The 15,254-nt window shown below is 40.2% G+C and overlaps 1 protein-coding gene across 1 annotated transcript; it reads right to left on the minus strand.

The window, feature by feature from the left end:
• Window positions 1-2,856: 2,856 nt before the first annotated feature.
• On the minus strand, window positions 2,857-14,531 carry STEAP1 (STEAP family member 1). The gene is made up of 5 exons (XM_018075907.2): window positions 14,517-14,531; window positions 11,350-11,454; window positions 8,892-9,404; window positions 7,266-7,430; window positions 2,857-5,710 (listed from the first exon to the last, which is right to left on the minus strand). Exons 2-5 carry the CDS (start codon window positions 11,440-11,442, stop codon window positions 5,453-5,455), a joined length of 1,029 nt encoding a protein of 342 aa, XP_017931396.1. The 5' UTR covers window positions 11,443-11,454; window positions 14,517-14,531; the 3' UTR covers window positions 2,857-5,452.
• Between the last annotated feature and the right edge of the window lie 723 nt (window positions 14,532-15,254).

A 15,254-nucleotide genomic window follows, 5' to 3' on the forward strand; every position in this document is an offset into this window, starting at 1 on the left:
GCTGCATCTCAAAGAATAATTCCTTCAAGTCGCTAAACCTCTTATAACCTTGCTGGTGCTCATACATTTCAGTGGATTTTGAACAGACTTCTTCAGAATGCCTCAAATAGTATTTCAGGATTGGAGAAGAGGTTGCAGCATAATAGGTTCTGCAGGTCAAATTCTGCACACACTTGAGCTCTTTGTATTTGTTCATTCCATTTCCCTACTCCATGTAGAAAACCAACCCTCCCATCTCTTCTGTTTTGAGTATTCACTTCAGTTTTTTCAGACTCTTCCACCTGTCATTCAGTTGTCCTCCATTTTACCCATCTCCCTGATTAACAATTTCTGTTCCCTACAAACTTGATGATGTTCAGTAATCTCACTCAGTATCCTCCATTGACTTATTTTTCCCCTTTAACATTGGGCTCCTTTAATTTTTCCTTTCATAAGAAAATCTGAGTGCTTGTAATGTCTCCTTTTTTCTTTTTTCCAGATCTCCTATTGTCCTGTTCCTTCCAATTCCATGTTGATGCCTCTTTGCATAGCTTCATAGTCCCAACCTGCCTCTGCCCCAGAATACTCTATTGTCTGTCATTAATTATCTGGGAATAAATAATTCAGGATGTTCATATCCTTGTGAATGTACTAAGTTGATTGCAAATTAGAAGTCACAAGAAAAAGTTGTCATTATTTTAATTATGGGTAACATCAAACAATTTTTAGACTCCTAAATCATTACGGAGATGCTTGAGGAGCCTTGCAAATGGCTTGTGTTTTTCCAATTCCAGCTTCTTGTTTATTTTCTTTTTAAGGATTTCCTGTTAGAACATTTAGAACATTTTTGAATTAATGAGATGCACTGTTCAAAAATTATTCTGGTACAGACAGGTACAGACAAGAGAGAAACACAATTCCACGTGACTGAAAAAAAAGGCAGAGAAATAATTACAGATGGTTATGTGGCCAGTTAGAGATAGTTATGTGGCCATTCCTTAAGTCCAGCAATAAGATGCTTCTCAGCATTCCAAGTAATGGAGATATTCACATGGAAAATTCTTTTTCAGTAAAGGACATTCAAAAAAAAAACCCAGTATAAGCATGTGTATAAAGACTGCACTTGACTGCAAACTACAAATTTGACTGTCCAGTTCAAAAAAACCTCACACTTGTCTCACTACTTATTAAATAGTGAGCCAAACGGATAAAATTTAAGGACTAAATACTTCTATCAGTAGCAGTGGTAGTATTCTACCAGTCCCACAGAGACTACACAGCTTTAATTAGGTCAAAGACATAACATATTTTCCCAGCAATATACTTTCATGCTCTGAAGATGAAATATACATAAAAAGAAACAAAAAAAGACAAACCAACTATCTTCTGCTGCATCATCTTTATTGGAAGTAGCTGTGGTCTTTTTTATGTTTATAGAATTTTGTCCAGTGATTGGTTTTATATATTTTCATTTGAAAATATCTGAAAATTTATTATGCCTACTTAATAAATTAACCTTACTACACCCATTCAAATGTTACATTCAATCTACAGAAAAGGTCAAACGATGCATAAATTGAACCCTGATGCAACTGAATTCAGTGAGACTTGTTTTAAGGAGTCCAAAGTCTCACCAAAAGGAATAATTTTGCCATCAACAACAGAGCATGCTGATGGGATCGAGAACTCCTGTCACTACCGAAAAAAATCAGTGGCATTGGTCAGCCATTGTCAGACACAGTGACTACAGCAGCTTACATTCTCTAGAGGTGGATTCAGCATGTTTTCAAAAACTGGTCTTTTTGTTTTGTTTTGTTCTTTTAAATTATTCATTTAATGTCATTTAAAGAAAATCAGCTTAAAAGAAAGCAGTTTGAATTTCAAAAATGGTTAACGTAACATTTCATGTTATCGAGGGACAGTACTAGAAACTGTGGATGTAGGAGAAAAGATGTGGAGACGTGAGATAATCTCTACAAATGAAACCACAAAGCCCACAGTCACGTAGAGGTCAGTCAGTTTTATATGGTTTTTGATGACAATTTCAAGAACACATTTTTGCCCACTGATTCATGGAAAACTAAGGACATGACCAATAAGTGAACCCATGAAATATTCTTGCTACTGAAATAGGATGAAGTAACTTAAGTCTTGACTTTTAGGAGCACTTGGAACGATGCATTTTAAGCTGGTTTCAGTTACACTGCCTCTTTATGCCATTCCTCTTCCCATCCTCCCTGCTGACATATGTGCATGACTGTCAGGTGAATCAGACTTGTGAATGGATCTGGCTAAATCATTCTTTTTTCTCCATTACTTTTTGACTGGATCCAGTACCTTGGTCTGATGAACTTCACATCCTTAAAGACTTGCAGAACTGAGAAGAGTGGCCAAAGGGAAGGACAGCTTGCAGTAAATGCTGCTGTCAACAGGAATTTGCATTCAATCACAGCCAGCACAGCCCTGGCTTTAGCCTCCTGACCACTGACTGTTGGTATCACTTCTTGGGAATAGTATTCTGGATATGACTACCCCAAGTGAACTTGGCATAAAATTCCTCAAACCCCTTCAACAATTTATGAGTGTATCTCCAGAGTCTGAATTCTGTGTCTCTCACTTAAATATACTGGAGATACGTAACAACTGAAAGAAGTACTTTGCAGGCCTTGTAGAGGCATTGCAAAACCACTTCTGCTAGAGTGACAGATTCTGTTTTCTTCTTTCCTTTGGAGGCTCCAGGCTCTTCACTAGTATGGAGAGAATGGTTCTCCTTTACTGAAGCCATTTTTATTGTTCATATCAGCAGCTTTTCTAGAGTCTACTGTGCCTTTTTACCTTTATACACAGGATGTATATGACACAATGGCAGATACAGCATACATTGAAGCATTTATTGATGCAGAGTTTTATAGAAGTAATTAGTGTTACACAAATAAGTGCCTAAAATGTGCACACACATTGATTTAATGTATTATAGTAGATATAGACATATTAATACACTGAATTCTGAAATAGGTACATAAACATAAATTAAAAGGTACATATGCATTTAGTTTAATTAGTGTTGAACTAATTCATGTCTGTTACAAAGGGAGAAATTAAATACTGTCAATGGCATTTTCTTCTGTAGCCTTTTATAAACCCTACATGACCCTCCTCCCTCACTGTTGTATCTGAATGCCTTAAAAGCTTGAAAATAGAATCATAGAATCACTTAGGTTGGAAAAGACCTTTAAGATCATCGAGTCTAACCACAAATCTAACACTGCCAAGCCCACCACTAAACCATGTCCCTAAGTGCCACATGTACATATCTTTTAAATTCCTTTAGGGATGGTGACTCAACCACTTTCCTGGGCAGCCTGCAGACTGGGAAGTGAGTTACTCAGAAGTAGTTTACTAAAGACTTACAAACCAGGGAAGAGGCTTGATAAGAGGTTTCACATTCTGGCTATATACATTCAGTGGTAGTTTCTAGAGAAATGGCTAGATGTGACAGAGAAAACCCGGCTCCTACTTGAAACAATCAGTAGGGAAAAACATGCCTGAATGTTTGGATGTCATGTGTGATTTTCAGAATAGCTTTTGTAGGCTGTATGCAAATTTCAGCTGATAGAAGACACTTCTGTGTTTGTTCCTGGACAATGCTAGAGAGAAAAGTCTGAAGTGTGCTTAATGTCCCCAGCTGAACGGTGACCATAAAAGGTCAGTTTGTATAGTATGTGATGATCTTGAAATTGGTTTTCACCTGTAATTTATGTTAGGAATTCAACCCATATTAACTGATTGAAATGAATGAAGTTATGCTAGCTTACACTACCTTCTGTAACAAGTGCATAGAGCTTATGACTTATAAAAGATTTGATTTAGCTCATTTATAGAAATGTAAATGCAAAGGCATTGAGAACCACATTTTTCCTGTTCTGTTAGAAATTTCTTAGATTAACATTGCAGACTAGCTTCCTGTATTTTAGAGTTTTTGCCTCTGTCATGCATTACTGGTTTGATACACAATGCCACTCATTTCACTCTATATTATACAGGCCACCATGTCCCCACTTATTTTCACAGTGCTACATTATGTGCAAATAAGGCCAACTTTTAAGTTGCGATAATCGACTTGTAATAACCAGGGAAATGCAAAATGTAATATCCCTGTAGCTATTTAATTTGTCTGTTATTTATTCTCAGTGTAAAAGTCCACAAAGGTACAACGGAATCATTAGCACCATATATTAGGCATACACTGTTTTCCTGTTTGTTTTAATACCAGAGCCATTACCAATTACAATTCTCAGTCAGATGATTCCAGCAATAGGTGGCAGCAACAATCCACATCGTAGTCAGCTCCTTCAGGGAGACTGGCAGAAATGTTCCTGATGATCGCTGAAAATAATTACTACTGAATAACATATTTTAAAATAGATACTAACAAATTAATTATTCATTTAAACATTCAGCCAGACCAATGTAACACAAGGAAAGTGAGGTTTAATGAGCTTATTAAAGTTATTATGAAAATTTCTGCAAAAGCAAATGCATTTGGAAGCCATTTTACATGGAAATCTCACCAAATCAATGGCAAGGTCCAAATGTCTATTTTTAATGTTTTTCTTCTAGTCACACAATTGTGCTGGCCCTAGAGTAAACAGTAAAACATATTTACCTGACCTGAGTTATCCCACTGGAATAATTTGTGTGAATAAAGTTTAGCACGTGTCATGGGCTGCAGGATTAGGTCAAAAGCATGGAAAATTTCCAGCATCAAAAACAAAAGAACGTGTTCATGGAATAAAAAATGGGAAATGTTTTATGGTTTCAAGTAAACAGAGACACACCTAGTCCTGCATAAGAGGGAGATCTGAGTTTAAAAACTTTTTTTAAACTGTGCCCAAGCCTCAGGATATATTTACCTTGTAAAGTTCCCTGCAATTCTGCTTGCCCAATTGTCTAAGTTCAAGACCTGGAGGGAATACACAGTTTCTGTCTGGCTCATGTGCCAAGGTCCCCATTCTGGAGACTGTAACATAGGATGCAGGTGATAAGGGGGAATGGTTTTTGTCCCATTATAATACTGAGATTTAACAAAGGAACACGTGAAGCAGAAAGCATTCCTGGGTTCTGTGCTGTAATAATTTTTTTACTTTGTGTGGTCATCTGGAGCAATGATTTGTGTTTGTTTTTGCCTACAAAAGAATTAGGATTGAGACAATGAAACCCTTGGATTTTAGAAGCACTGAGTCAGAAGAAAGAAATGATCAAATACCAAAACACAGATTAAAGTGTAAAATAAATGTTTCCATCTTCTGTCTTAGAAAAAGTCAAAATTGCATCAAGTATGCCATAGTCCTGAAGTCAAAATGAAAAGTGAAAAAGAAACATCTATAGAAAATGTGAAAACAGAGCTCATGAGTGAATATTTCATGGCCTTGAGCATATTTAGATACATACATAGGAAATATTCATATTTGATCTACAGTCTGGAAGTCATGCTGGTTTGATTGGTTTGTGTGTTAGCTTCCCAACCACATCTAATCTTTTTTATCCTCTTCCTAAAACATGGGAGGAGCAGTATACATTTACAAAGCAGAACTACAATAGGAAGAAAAACTGCTATCATAAATGAAGGTGGTGTATACCAGATAAATTGGTTAACATCGACCCACTTATTCCAAGCAAACACCAGTGCGTGAACGGTGCAGAGGAGCAAAGCTACATATCCCATCTTGCTCTGAAAAAGAGAAAGAAAACAGTCAGCTATTTATTTTTTCCCAACTTGGCAAAAAGAGTACTCTGCTAAGCAAGTATGGAAATCAGGAAGGGCTACAACCAACAACATGCAAGTTGAAGAAAAGAGACCATTGGCTTTGAACTAAAATGTAAGAACTATAATTCAAGAATCCAACTGTACCCCTCTATACCACTGTAAAAGAAAACAGATGAGGCCCATTTTTCAAGTATTGCTATGATATTTAGCTAATATACAGAGGAGATTACAGGCTAGTCCTGAAAAAGGGTCAATTCTCAGTATTTCAATTTATAGATGTCATGTGTATCCGAAATTACTTTATTTTGGTGATAAATTATTCTGAGTTCAAAAGCAGATATATAAAGGGCTTAATTGATTTAAGCTAAATTAAAATCACAAACTACTAAGTCTAGTACTATGACACAAGCAATTGCACAGCTACAGGAAACTCAAGTCTTTCATTTCACATACAGTGATAAATTTGGCTTAGGTTGTCTACCAAATTCAAGAGTAAAGGAAATTTTAAGCTAGTTACTAGTAATTTTGAGTTTCTTGTCACTTAACAATCTTGTATTCATCAGTGAAGTCAAAAACTACTCAATGTACAGAATCTGATTTTCGAATATAAAAGTTATTTGTTTATAAAACAAGTCTAACACAGTAGGGTTACTCTTCTGGGTTTCTTCACCACAGTCTTTCAATACTGAAAGGAGTTGCACATTTGAAAACTCCCTCCTCACCTGTCCATATTCTCCGTGCACTAGAAAACTTCTCTTACAAATGATGGACTTGGAAGAGTGTGCAGAATATCAAATCTACTAATTGCAGACCCTTCAGATCTACTTTTAAAATTTAAATCAAATTTTCAAATGCCAGGTACTTAGTAGGTTATTGAATTTTCAGGCTTTGGTGTTCAGGGGCCTAATTGAACACTTGCTTAACTCTAGCGTGATCATACTGATGTCAGCAGAAACACCCCTGATAATTACTGCATATGCTATAAGAGAATTAAGAGCAAACCTTGGATGAAGGAAACAAGCACAGCAGTAGCAAACTCAAGACTGGCTGGATTTGATTATGCATCTGTTCTAGGATGTCTCCTTTTCAGAATACACCCTGCTGTATGGGAACAACATTTACTGGTTTAATACTACCTAATCCCAAATCAGCAGGACACAGGGCATTCCTGAAAGATAAGATGCCTAAAATATTGTGGAAATACCTTCAGCACCAGAGCTAAGGAAACGTCCTGGAGAGAAAATGCTGCTGGTCAGAAAGTCAAGAGGGGAGAAAAAAGTGGTTTGAGTTCTTTTTCATCCCATTTTATACCCTCAACACCACAGCCTGTTCTCCTGACAAAACAGCAAATGGAAAGAACATTTCTCACAAAGCTATTAACAAAGAGTACAGAACAAACTTTTAGATTCGTTTCACTAACTCCTCTGTGTTTGATATTTCTAACTCCTAATGGTCTTAGCTGATAACACACAGTTCTACAAATGGGGCTAAAGATGTGCAGTAATGACATGATGCGCACCTGAATGTAGTGGAACTCTCTCCAAGTCAAAGAGTGACTGACAGATGGAATTGATGTTATTGCCAACAAGGCCAGCAAAGCAAGTCCCAGAATTCCTAGAGACACATAAATCTCCATTCTCCAAACATCGTGTTCAATCCAGGCATTTTCTTTTTTTTGTTTGACCTGCCAAAGGAACACCATATTTAAAATTACAGACTGGCACACTTGGCCATTTGTGTGAAATACAATTTCACAATTTTTACCACAATATTCAGGAAATAAGCCAAGAAACACAGTATTTTGGTTTGTTTGAATGTCTCTGAAGGTAACTGCTATATACTTCTGGTGACAAAGTCTCCAACAGTAACTGCAAAGCAAAGGTGAGCTTTAAGGGAGAAGAACTTAGACTTCATCAGAATCATGGCCCAGGAGGGACTGGTTCTGAGGCCTGTTAAGCTGCCTTCACAGAAGCATAAATCTTGTCTTCGACAAAAAAAAAATCCATCTGTGGCTAAATACCATATCAGGGAGATTATAACAACAGGAAACATATTAACAGCACTATTTCAGGGAGCTAATTCAGCAGGCATTCTTAATGGTGGTATCCTGCCAGGGTAATTGCTTAGCTGTATTTTTTTAAAAAATACAACTTTGAACATTTGTGATTTCAATAAACCGATGTCAAAGCTTCTCCTCTTTATGACTACTTGCACCAGCCCTTTGATGCTGCTAGTGATCACCATGGCATAATATGCTCCAAATAAGGTAATTTCTGCATCTTGGAAACTGGAATCTCATGGAAGTATCTGCTAATCCCTTCAAGTCAGATTACCAGTAAGGCTGATTTCAGAGTTTTCAACAGTTGGTTTGACTGTTTACAGAATTCTTAAAAAGCTGCTAACATCATATTGTGCTTTTAATGAAACTCTAGATCAGACTTTGGGGGTAATAAAAACGTGCATTTCTAGTCTATACCTTATATTGGAATATTCTTTATACTGCAATACTTATGGCACTCAAAGTGATAAGTGAGGATTAGGAACTCTCTAGTCACAGAGAATATTAGAGAGTTTTTCAAGCCAGTTACTGCCCATGACTCAGAAGCATCACTGAAATTCTATTTTTTAACAAGGTAGTGTGCATCAGTTCAATTGTGAAGCAATCAGTGTTCACAAATTTAGTCTGTGGCAAATACAGATTATTGAGATTTAGCTCAGCCCTCCTTCACTGCTGGCTTATTCACTTTGCCAAAAAAGATGTCTAGAAATGGTGTGTTCAGTGGTCAGTTTTTGTTGGTAGATTCCACTGGTCCAGAAAAGATTAATCCACACTAAATTAATAGTGTGCCAAAGACTTAAATGTTCCTGTGAGGCAGTTCTAATTTTGTGTATTTTACAGAGACAGAAAAAAAACCCAAATAAAGAAAATTACTTAATACACACTGGCATAGCTGTGATGACTCTTGACTCTATTACACGCTTTAATAACTAGGTCCTGCTCTGTCCCTTAACAGTGCTCTCTGGGGATCTACTTCAAAATCAAATAAGGCAATGAAAATGGCTTTTCCCCATCTGGATTTGCTTCAGTGACCCAAACAAGGATTTTCAGAATACAGAAGGGTTGGTGTTTGCGTGCCCATCGTACCTGCTGGAATGCCCAGTTCAGCAGCTTGTATCTGTATGATCTTCTCATGGGATAGCACAGGCTATAGCAGGCATGCATTGAAGCGAAGAAGAAACTGAGAAGTCCAAATTGTTTCCTTGATAACATCCATCTATCCAGCCACTGGGGAAATCTTTTATACTTGGTGCCAAAGTACAGCTGGAAACCAGCAGCTAATATTCCTGGTAAATATACTAGTGCTAAAAGGGTAATTGAAACCACTGGTAAAACTTTGTTTATGACAAGGATTGGAATTTTATAGAAAACATTTTCCTTTCTGGTTATAAAAGGATATATGACATCTCTCATAGAAGTATAAATAAATATTAATAATGAGATCACAGATGCTATCTTCATTGGCAAGTGCCACTTAGGGAACAGATCCTGCTTGCAGTGCTGTTCTGAAGAGTGTTCAAACTCACCAAAATGGTGTGCTTGATGTAAATCAAAAAGTGCAGCGGCTTCTGGTGGATTGGTGACTTGCATATCCACATTCTGGAAATGACAGAAAGCAAATACAAAATGAGTTCAAGAGAAGATTTAAAAATTGAGTAATGACAGTATTTGCCATCATGGCTGTTACACTGTACTGCACTGAAACCATATACAAAATATATGCACTATTTCAAACAGCATGGTCAGTACTTGAGCAAGGCACTTTTAGCATAGATTTCCCATTCTTCATTATCTGTGGTGATTCCAAAATAGATTTAATTCCAGGAAGTTAACTACACTGCAAGAGAAGAAGGATTACATTATGATTACATTACGTGAAGCATTATTTCAGCTTCTTATGATATGAGTTAGGGATTTCAAATGTCAAATTTCAGCTACAGAATTAATGATGTAGCACAAGTAATATGCACAGTAACAGCGTTCAGAGTCTAAAGATAATAAAATATTTCATTCTGTCATAGCTAATTTAATGACATTTAAATGGGAGAAAAGGATGCAATTGGAAATGTTTTGGATCCAGCATGTTAGACCAGCTGCACATCTGTCAACTCCAGCATCACGTCCTGTAGTCTTCTTCCTCTCCTTCACAAATGTAATAGTTTTCTCTTTGGTGAAACTTCATGAAGCTGAGGCACTTCAGTTTAAAAAGCTGAATTTTCTGCTGCCAAGTAAGTATGGCTCACAGATCTTGGCACAATTATCACTGACTTTAGAAGAAGCAAAGCTAGTATAAAAAATTTAGTGTAATATTATAAACTGGTTTAAACTGAGATAATATATCTTAAAAATATCCCTTAGTTTTAGATACATGATCAGTATACACACAAAAAGAAAATTCATGTACCAACAGCAGGACACTGCACTTGATGCAACAGAGAGCCAACCATGGGCAGAGAACTCATATGTTAGGTAATAAACATGTAGGTCCTGTGAAACATAAAGTAAAACTGAACTAATGGTGCAAGGGTTCAGTTTTAGAATGCCTGATGTGTCCAGATGTCCAGAAAGCAAAATGGCATTGTCTGTTTTAAGAAAATATTATCTGTGGGTACTACTTGTAAGTAAGGCAAGTAGGTGAAAGCCTCATGTTCATCTTCAATGACACAGAAGGGTTTTGTTTGAACATGAAAATAAAATATGTACACTGCTATCTTGCTGTAAAATCCTCATTAGAGACGATAGCCCCCCCACAACTCTGACTGTTTTACCTACAGTGCCTCATTGTAAAATTAAAAGGTATATAGTCTTTATGAGAATTTTTTAGCTGAATAGCCACTATGTGTTTATCTAATGATAAGAGCATATATTTGTAACAATGAATGAGTAGCCTACGTAACTTTTATTCTCTAGTCTGCGAAGAAGAGTGTAGACTATGCATTGCAGAACTGGAAGCTGGTATAAATTATACAAAATGAGATTCAAATCTGAACCAAAGTTTTATCCAGAGACATACCTATTTCTTGAAGAGATAGTTTGCAAAGCCTAATTCATTATTTCACAGCCTGTGAGGTAGTTCACGTTAGAACGGAAAGTTGTAGCTTGAACTAGTTCTGTGCATCTGCAGTTGCAGAGGCAAAGGATGCTGAAATGGATTTTTTTTTTCTGGACTTTTTTATGTGGGGTGGAAAACTTGCTGAATGCCATGTGGCAATCATGAAGGTTCCTCCAAAGATAGATTTTATATTCCTGTATAAAAATTCGAAATTATTTCTACAGAATTTTGCTCATCGGGTAAAATGCCATTAGCAGCAAACCTCATGTAGTTTTTAGCTGTCCCAAACTTTGTGTATTTTTTATCATGGACTGTGATTAAATTGAATGGGATATTCTTTATCTTTTTATCTCTTCATGTCAATATTGTGACAAGCCTTTAAAACTACTGATGATATGCCAGTGTGATGGGAGCACTGTCTCTGGACAAAATCAAATCAAAGACTGCAATTTTCTATGTGACATATGAGCTGCTTTTTTACAGAAACATTACCAAGTAGTTAAGATTTCCTATATTTCTTCTTGGCATGATGTTCTGACTTGCATTCTGATCAATAGCACAATTACCACCTTCCCTCTTCGCCATTGTGGAAATTCCCTGCAAAACAAACATAGGATTTAAAACAGGTTTTGAAATGCCTTACTGGAATTTTAAGGCCTCTTTTCCCTCAAAATGTTTTCTTCCCTCTCCTCCACACATTTGCTGGAGAAGGTACAATAAACTAGGGATAGGAAAGTCTGTCCTCTGAGAAGAGGACGGAAAAGCTCAGCTTGTCTTCTGGGTTAAGCAGAGACTAAGAGAGAGCATGAATCAACAGAACACAATCACTGACGAAAAATAATACTTAAGCCTAATGTCCATGTCACCAATGGAATGAATTAATCAATTCAGGCTGCAAGTTTTTAAATTACAATAAATAATTTTGAAATGGCTTACAGAAATAACAGGTAAAACATTATGAAGATGGATTTTGGGAAGTTCGTGAAACTTGCTGATGCAAGAAACCCATGCAAATGTGTTGTTTCTAATATTTTTTAGGTTTAGGATTGGTCTACCTGACAGTCACTGTACAGCTTTAGAGGCATATTCTCCCTTCAGGATTGTCAAGAAACTCAGCTGGAGCTTCACTCATGCTGTTCCAAGGTATCCTCACCACCCACAGGTACCAGCAGAAATGGTTTTAAGCTATTAAGGACTACAAGAAATCAGATGCCAGGAAAAAAGAAAGGAAGAGAATGGATAAACTGAAAGAGATGTTTCTGAAAATCCTAGAATAGCAGGAAAGACAGTATCTTGAAGAGTGTGAAATAACTACAAGGACTGCAAGAACCCTGCAACAAGGACTTCCCAGGCGTGCACCACACTGTTGCACACTGCAGGAGGAGAGGCACTGGCACCACACCACTGGAAGCTCAGGGTGCCACACCAGAGAGTGATCTTCTGTTCCTACCTTTAAAACAGTGACTAGGTAGCTCTTCCATGTACCTTCCTACTGAACAGCTGAATTACTAAACTGTTTTTCTAACTACTGATTCTTTTGTATCCATAAACCTTTTGGGAAATTATATGGACAAATCAGACTTCGACAATTATCCTTTTTACTGTGTCTGGTTCCTTCAGTAGATGAGTCTTACAGTCTTCTACTGTCTGCTATGAGGGTTTGTTCTCTGCCAGGCCACCAGGTACCTGAAGCTGAAGTATTCCTTTCCAAAGTATTCTTTTCCTAAGTATTTCTCTTTGGATTTTTCCCTCATGTTAGCAAGCTCTCGCTTTGGGCATAACCTTTCAGACAAGTGTTGCAGAGTAGGGTCAACAAGAGCTTCTGTCTGAAGGTCAGGCTGTTAACCCTTTCCTACACCAGCTAATGGAGGGTTTGTGTATCCTGCACACAAGAAAGCATGGACTGATGAAGGCACATTTCTGTTTTTTCCTTCTATTCCGAGGGCTAGTCCCAGTGATTTTATCACAAGTTTCAGTGTATCAGATACCTTCATAAAACCTCAGCTTCCGCAGCCCCATGATTAACTAAGAATTTCTACTTCTATATATTTAAATATACAGAATTTGTAGCTGTTACAAAGAATAATTTGCAAACAGAACTCAGTAGATGTACTTACCTGGAAAAAACCCCAATACAGTGAACTCCAGATACCTTTTTAAAGAACTCATAATATGAAGGGTAGTCACCCTGTTTTTGAGCCGTACCTTCTAGCTACCACACTCTCTTAGGGGTCCAAAAGCATAATTTAGATTGGGAAGCTCTGTATGGGAGAGCCTCATTCACCCAATTCTCATGCTGCTATTACTCTTCATTTAGAAAATTAAGAGTCCAGTAATAGGTTCTAGCTAAAGGTTTGTATTGATGGGGATAAAGTAAATGACAACACGATGTGAAAAAAAATAATCCGTGAGCTAGGTGGCCAGTTGCTGATCCTAAAAGCTGATTTATTGGTTCTTTTGGGATACAATGTTCAATACAATGTTAAATACAGCGTTAATAGTTTATGCAGTGGAAAACGGAAAGAAAAAGAAAGTGTGTGTGAACGAATGCCTGTGGTCACCATGGAAATATGGGTTACAGCCATGCAAATGCATGCAAGGAAACACAGGTACCAAACCATGGTAGTCCACTTGGCTTCTGATACCAGTTAACACAAAATTATTTCCCAATTACAAAGCACACTAATAGTTTTGGAAAACCCTAAAAAAGTACTTATAATTCAGTGGAATTATAATTCAGTGGAATTCAGTGAAATAAATTGCCAGAAAGAAGTAATCTAGAGCATGCGTCTTTTTGGAATACATCTGAAAAAAAAAATTAGGAGCGCTGTGAGAGACAGGAGGCTGATCAGTTATAGCCTCATCTAAGTCACAACTGTGATGAAAGAAAGCAGTTTTATTTATGTCCACTCTCAGTGCAGACCCCTTCTGCTCAGGGAGACAGCTGTCAGCGAGGATAGAGGACGTCCTGCTGCAGAAAACCAAGTTTCCAACGCTGTGAGCACACTATTGCATTTTATACCAATAAAACAGCCTCACTGTAACCCAGAACCAACAGCGATCCCCACTGTGCAGACATTACCACGAGAAAACATCATTCCGAGTCAAGGACAAGTTTTCCTGAGTAAGGGGTTTGAGGGCTGACTCCACGAAAAAAAGAAAAAATGAGTAAAATAAACAGGCTGGGATAATAAGGATGAGGTGATGGAAGAAGCACGGGACAGTGACTGCACCTCTCTCCCTTGGCACTATCGGGAAATGACAGCCTGGAAGTGCTGGGCATGACATGCCTGTCTGGCTTCCCAAGTGCGCGCTGCATCGTGCAGGACGGTGTGAGCACTCGGCACGCGAGGCAATAACTTTCCCCGCTCTTCAGAAATTCTGCTGAGCTCGGTGGAAAACCGAGTAAAAGCCCGGAGGAAGGTGGGAGCCGCAGAGCGTCGCTCGGCGTTTCTCCTGGGCCAGAGTGCGCGGGGGCACTGCCCCTCGGGGAGCCCGAGCCCGCCGCGATGCCCGTCCCGTCCCGTCCCGGCGCGGGGCGGGCGGGGCCCGAGCCGGAACCCGCCGCGGCGGCAGCGCGGCCACGCGGTCACACCCGGCCCCCTCCCCGGCGGCTCCGGGCACGGCCGCCCCCTCCCCGCCGCCCCGGGCTCACCCACCTCGGCCCCGGCAGCCCGGCCTCTCCTTCCCGCCAGAGCTCCCGCCGTAGGGGGCGGCGGCAGCGGCGGCCCGGCTCGGCTCCGTCCGTCGGGTCAGCGGCGGGGGCCAGCGGTGCGGGGGCAGCAGTACGGGCGCGGGCGGCCCGGGCGGCAGGCGAGCCCTGGTCAGCAGCGGAGCGCCCGCCGACTCTGAGGAGGGGAGCGGCGGGGGGGTGCGGCCGCAGCCTCCACCTCCCCTCTCGGCCCCGCCCTCCGCGCCCATCCGCTCCCCTCCGCGCCGGCGGGGTTCCGCCACTGTCCCGTCCCCCGTCCCGAGCTGCCCACCGGGGGACGGCGGAGCGGTGCGGCCTCGGGGTCTCCCCTCGGGCGCCGGCCACCCCAAGGAGCGCCCGCCCGTGGGTCCGCTGGGCCCTGGGCCGGACAAAGGGCGCATTCACCTGCGCCCTCCCCGCCCCGCCGCAGGGAGGAGGAGGAGGAAAAGGCGCCGGGGTGCGGTGCCTCCGCGGGCGCCCTTCGTCTCCCCCAGCCCGACCTCTGCCGGCAGCCCCGCTGTCCCTGCCGGGGCACGCGTGGGTGCACCGGACACGCCGGGGGCCCGAGGGCTGCCAGTCCTGCCAGCGGCCCGCAGCCCTTCGGATCCCGGGAAACCTCTCCCTTCAGTGCGTTCTCCCTTCCCTGCCGGTTCTTCCAAGCGTGTCACTCTCTGAGCCTGACAAAATGCTCTATTGATTCCTCCTT

Source organism: Manacus vitellinus, unplaced genomic scaffold (genome assembly GCF_001715985.3).
Source record: "Manacus vitellinus isolate BGI_N305 unplaced genomic scaffold, ASM171598v3 scaffold_3_pilon, whole genome shotgun sequence".
NCBI lineage: Eukaryota > Metazoa > Chordata > Aves > Passeriformes > Pipridae > Manacus > Manacus vitellinus.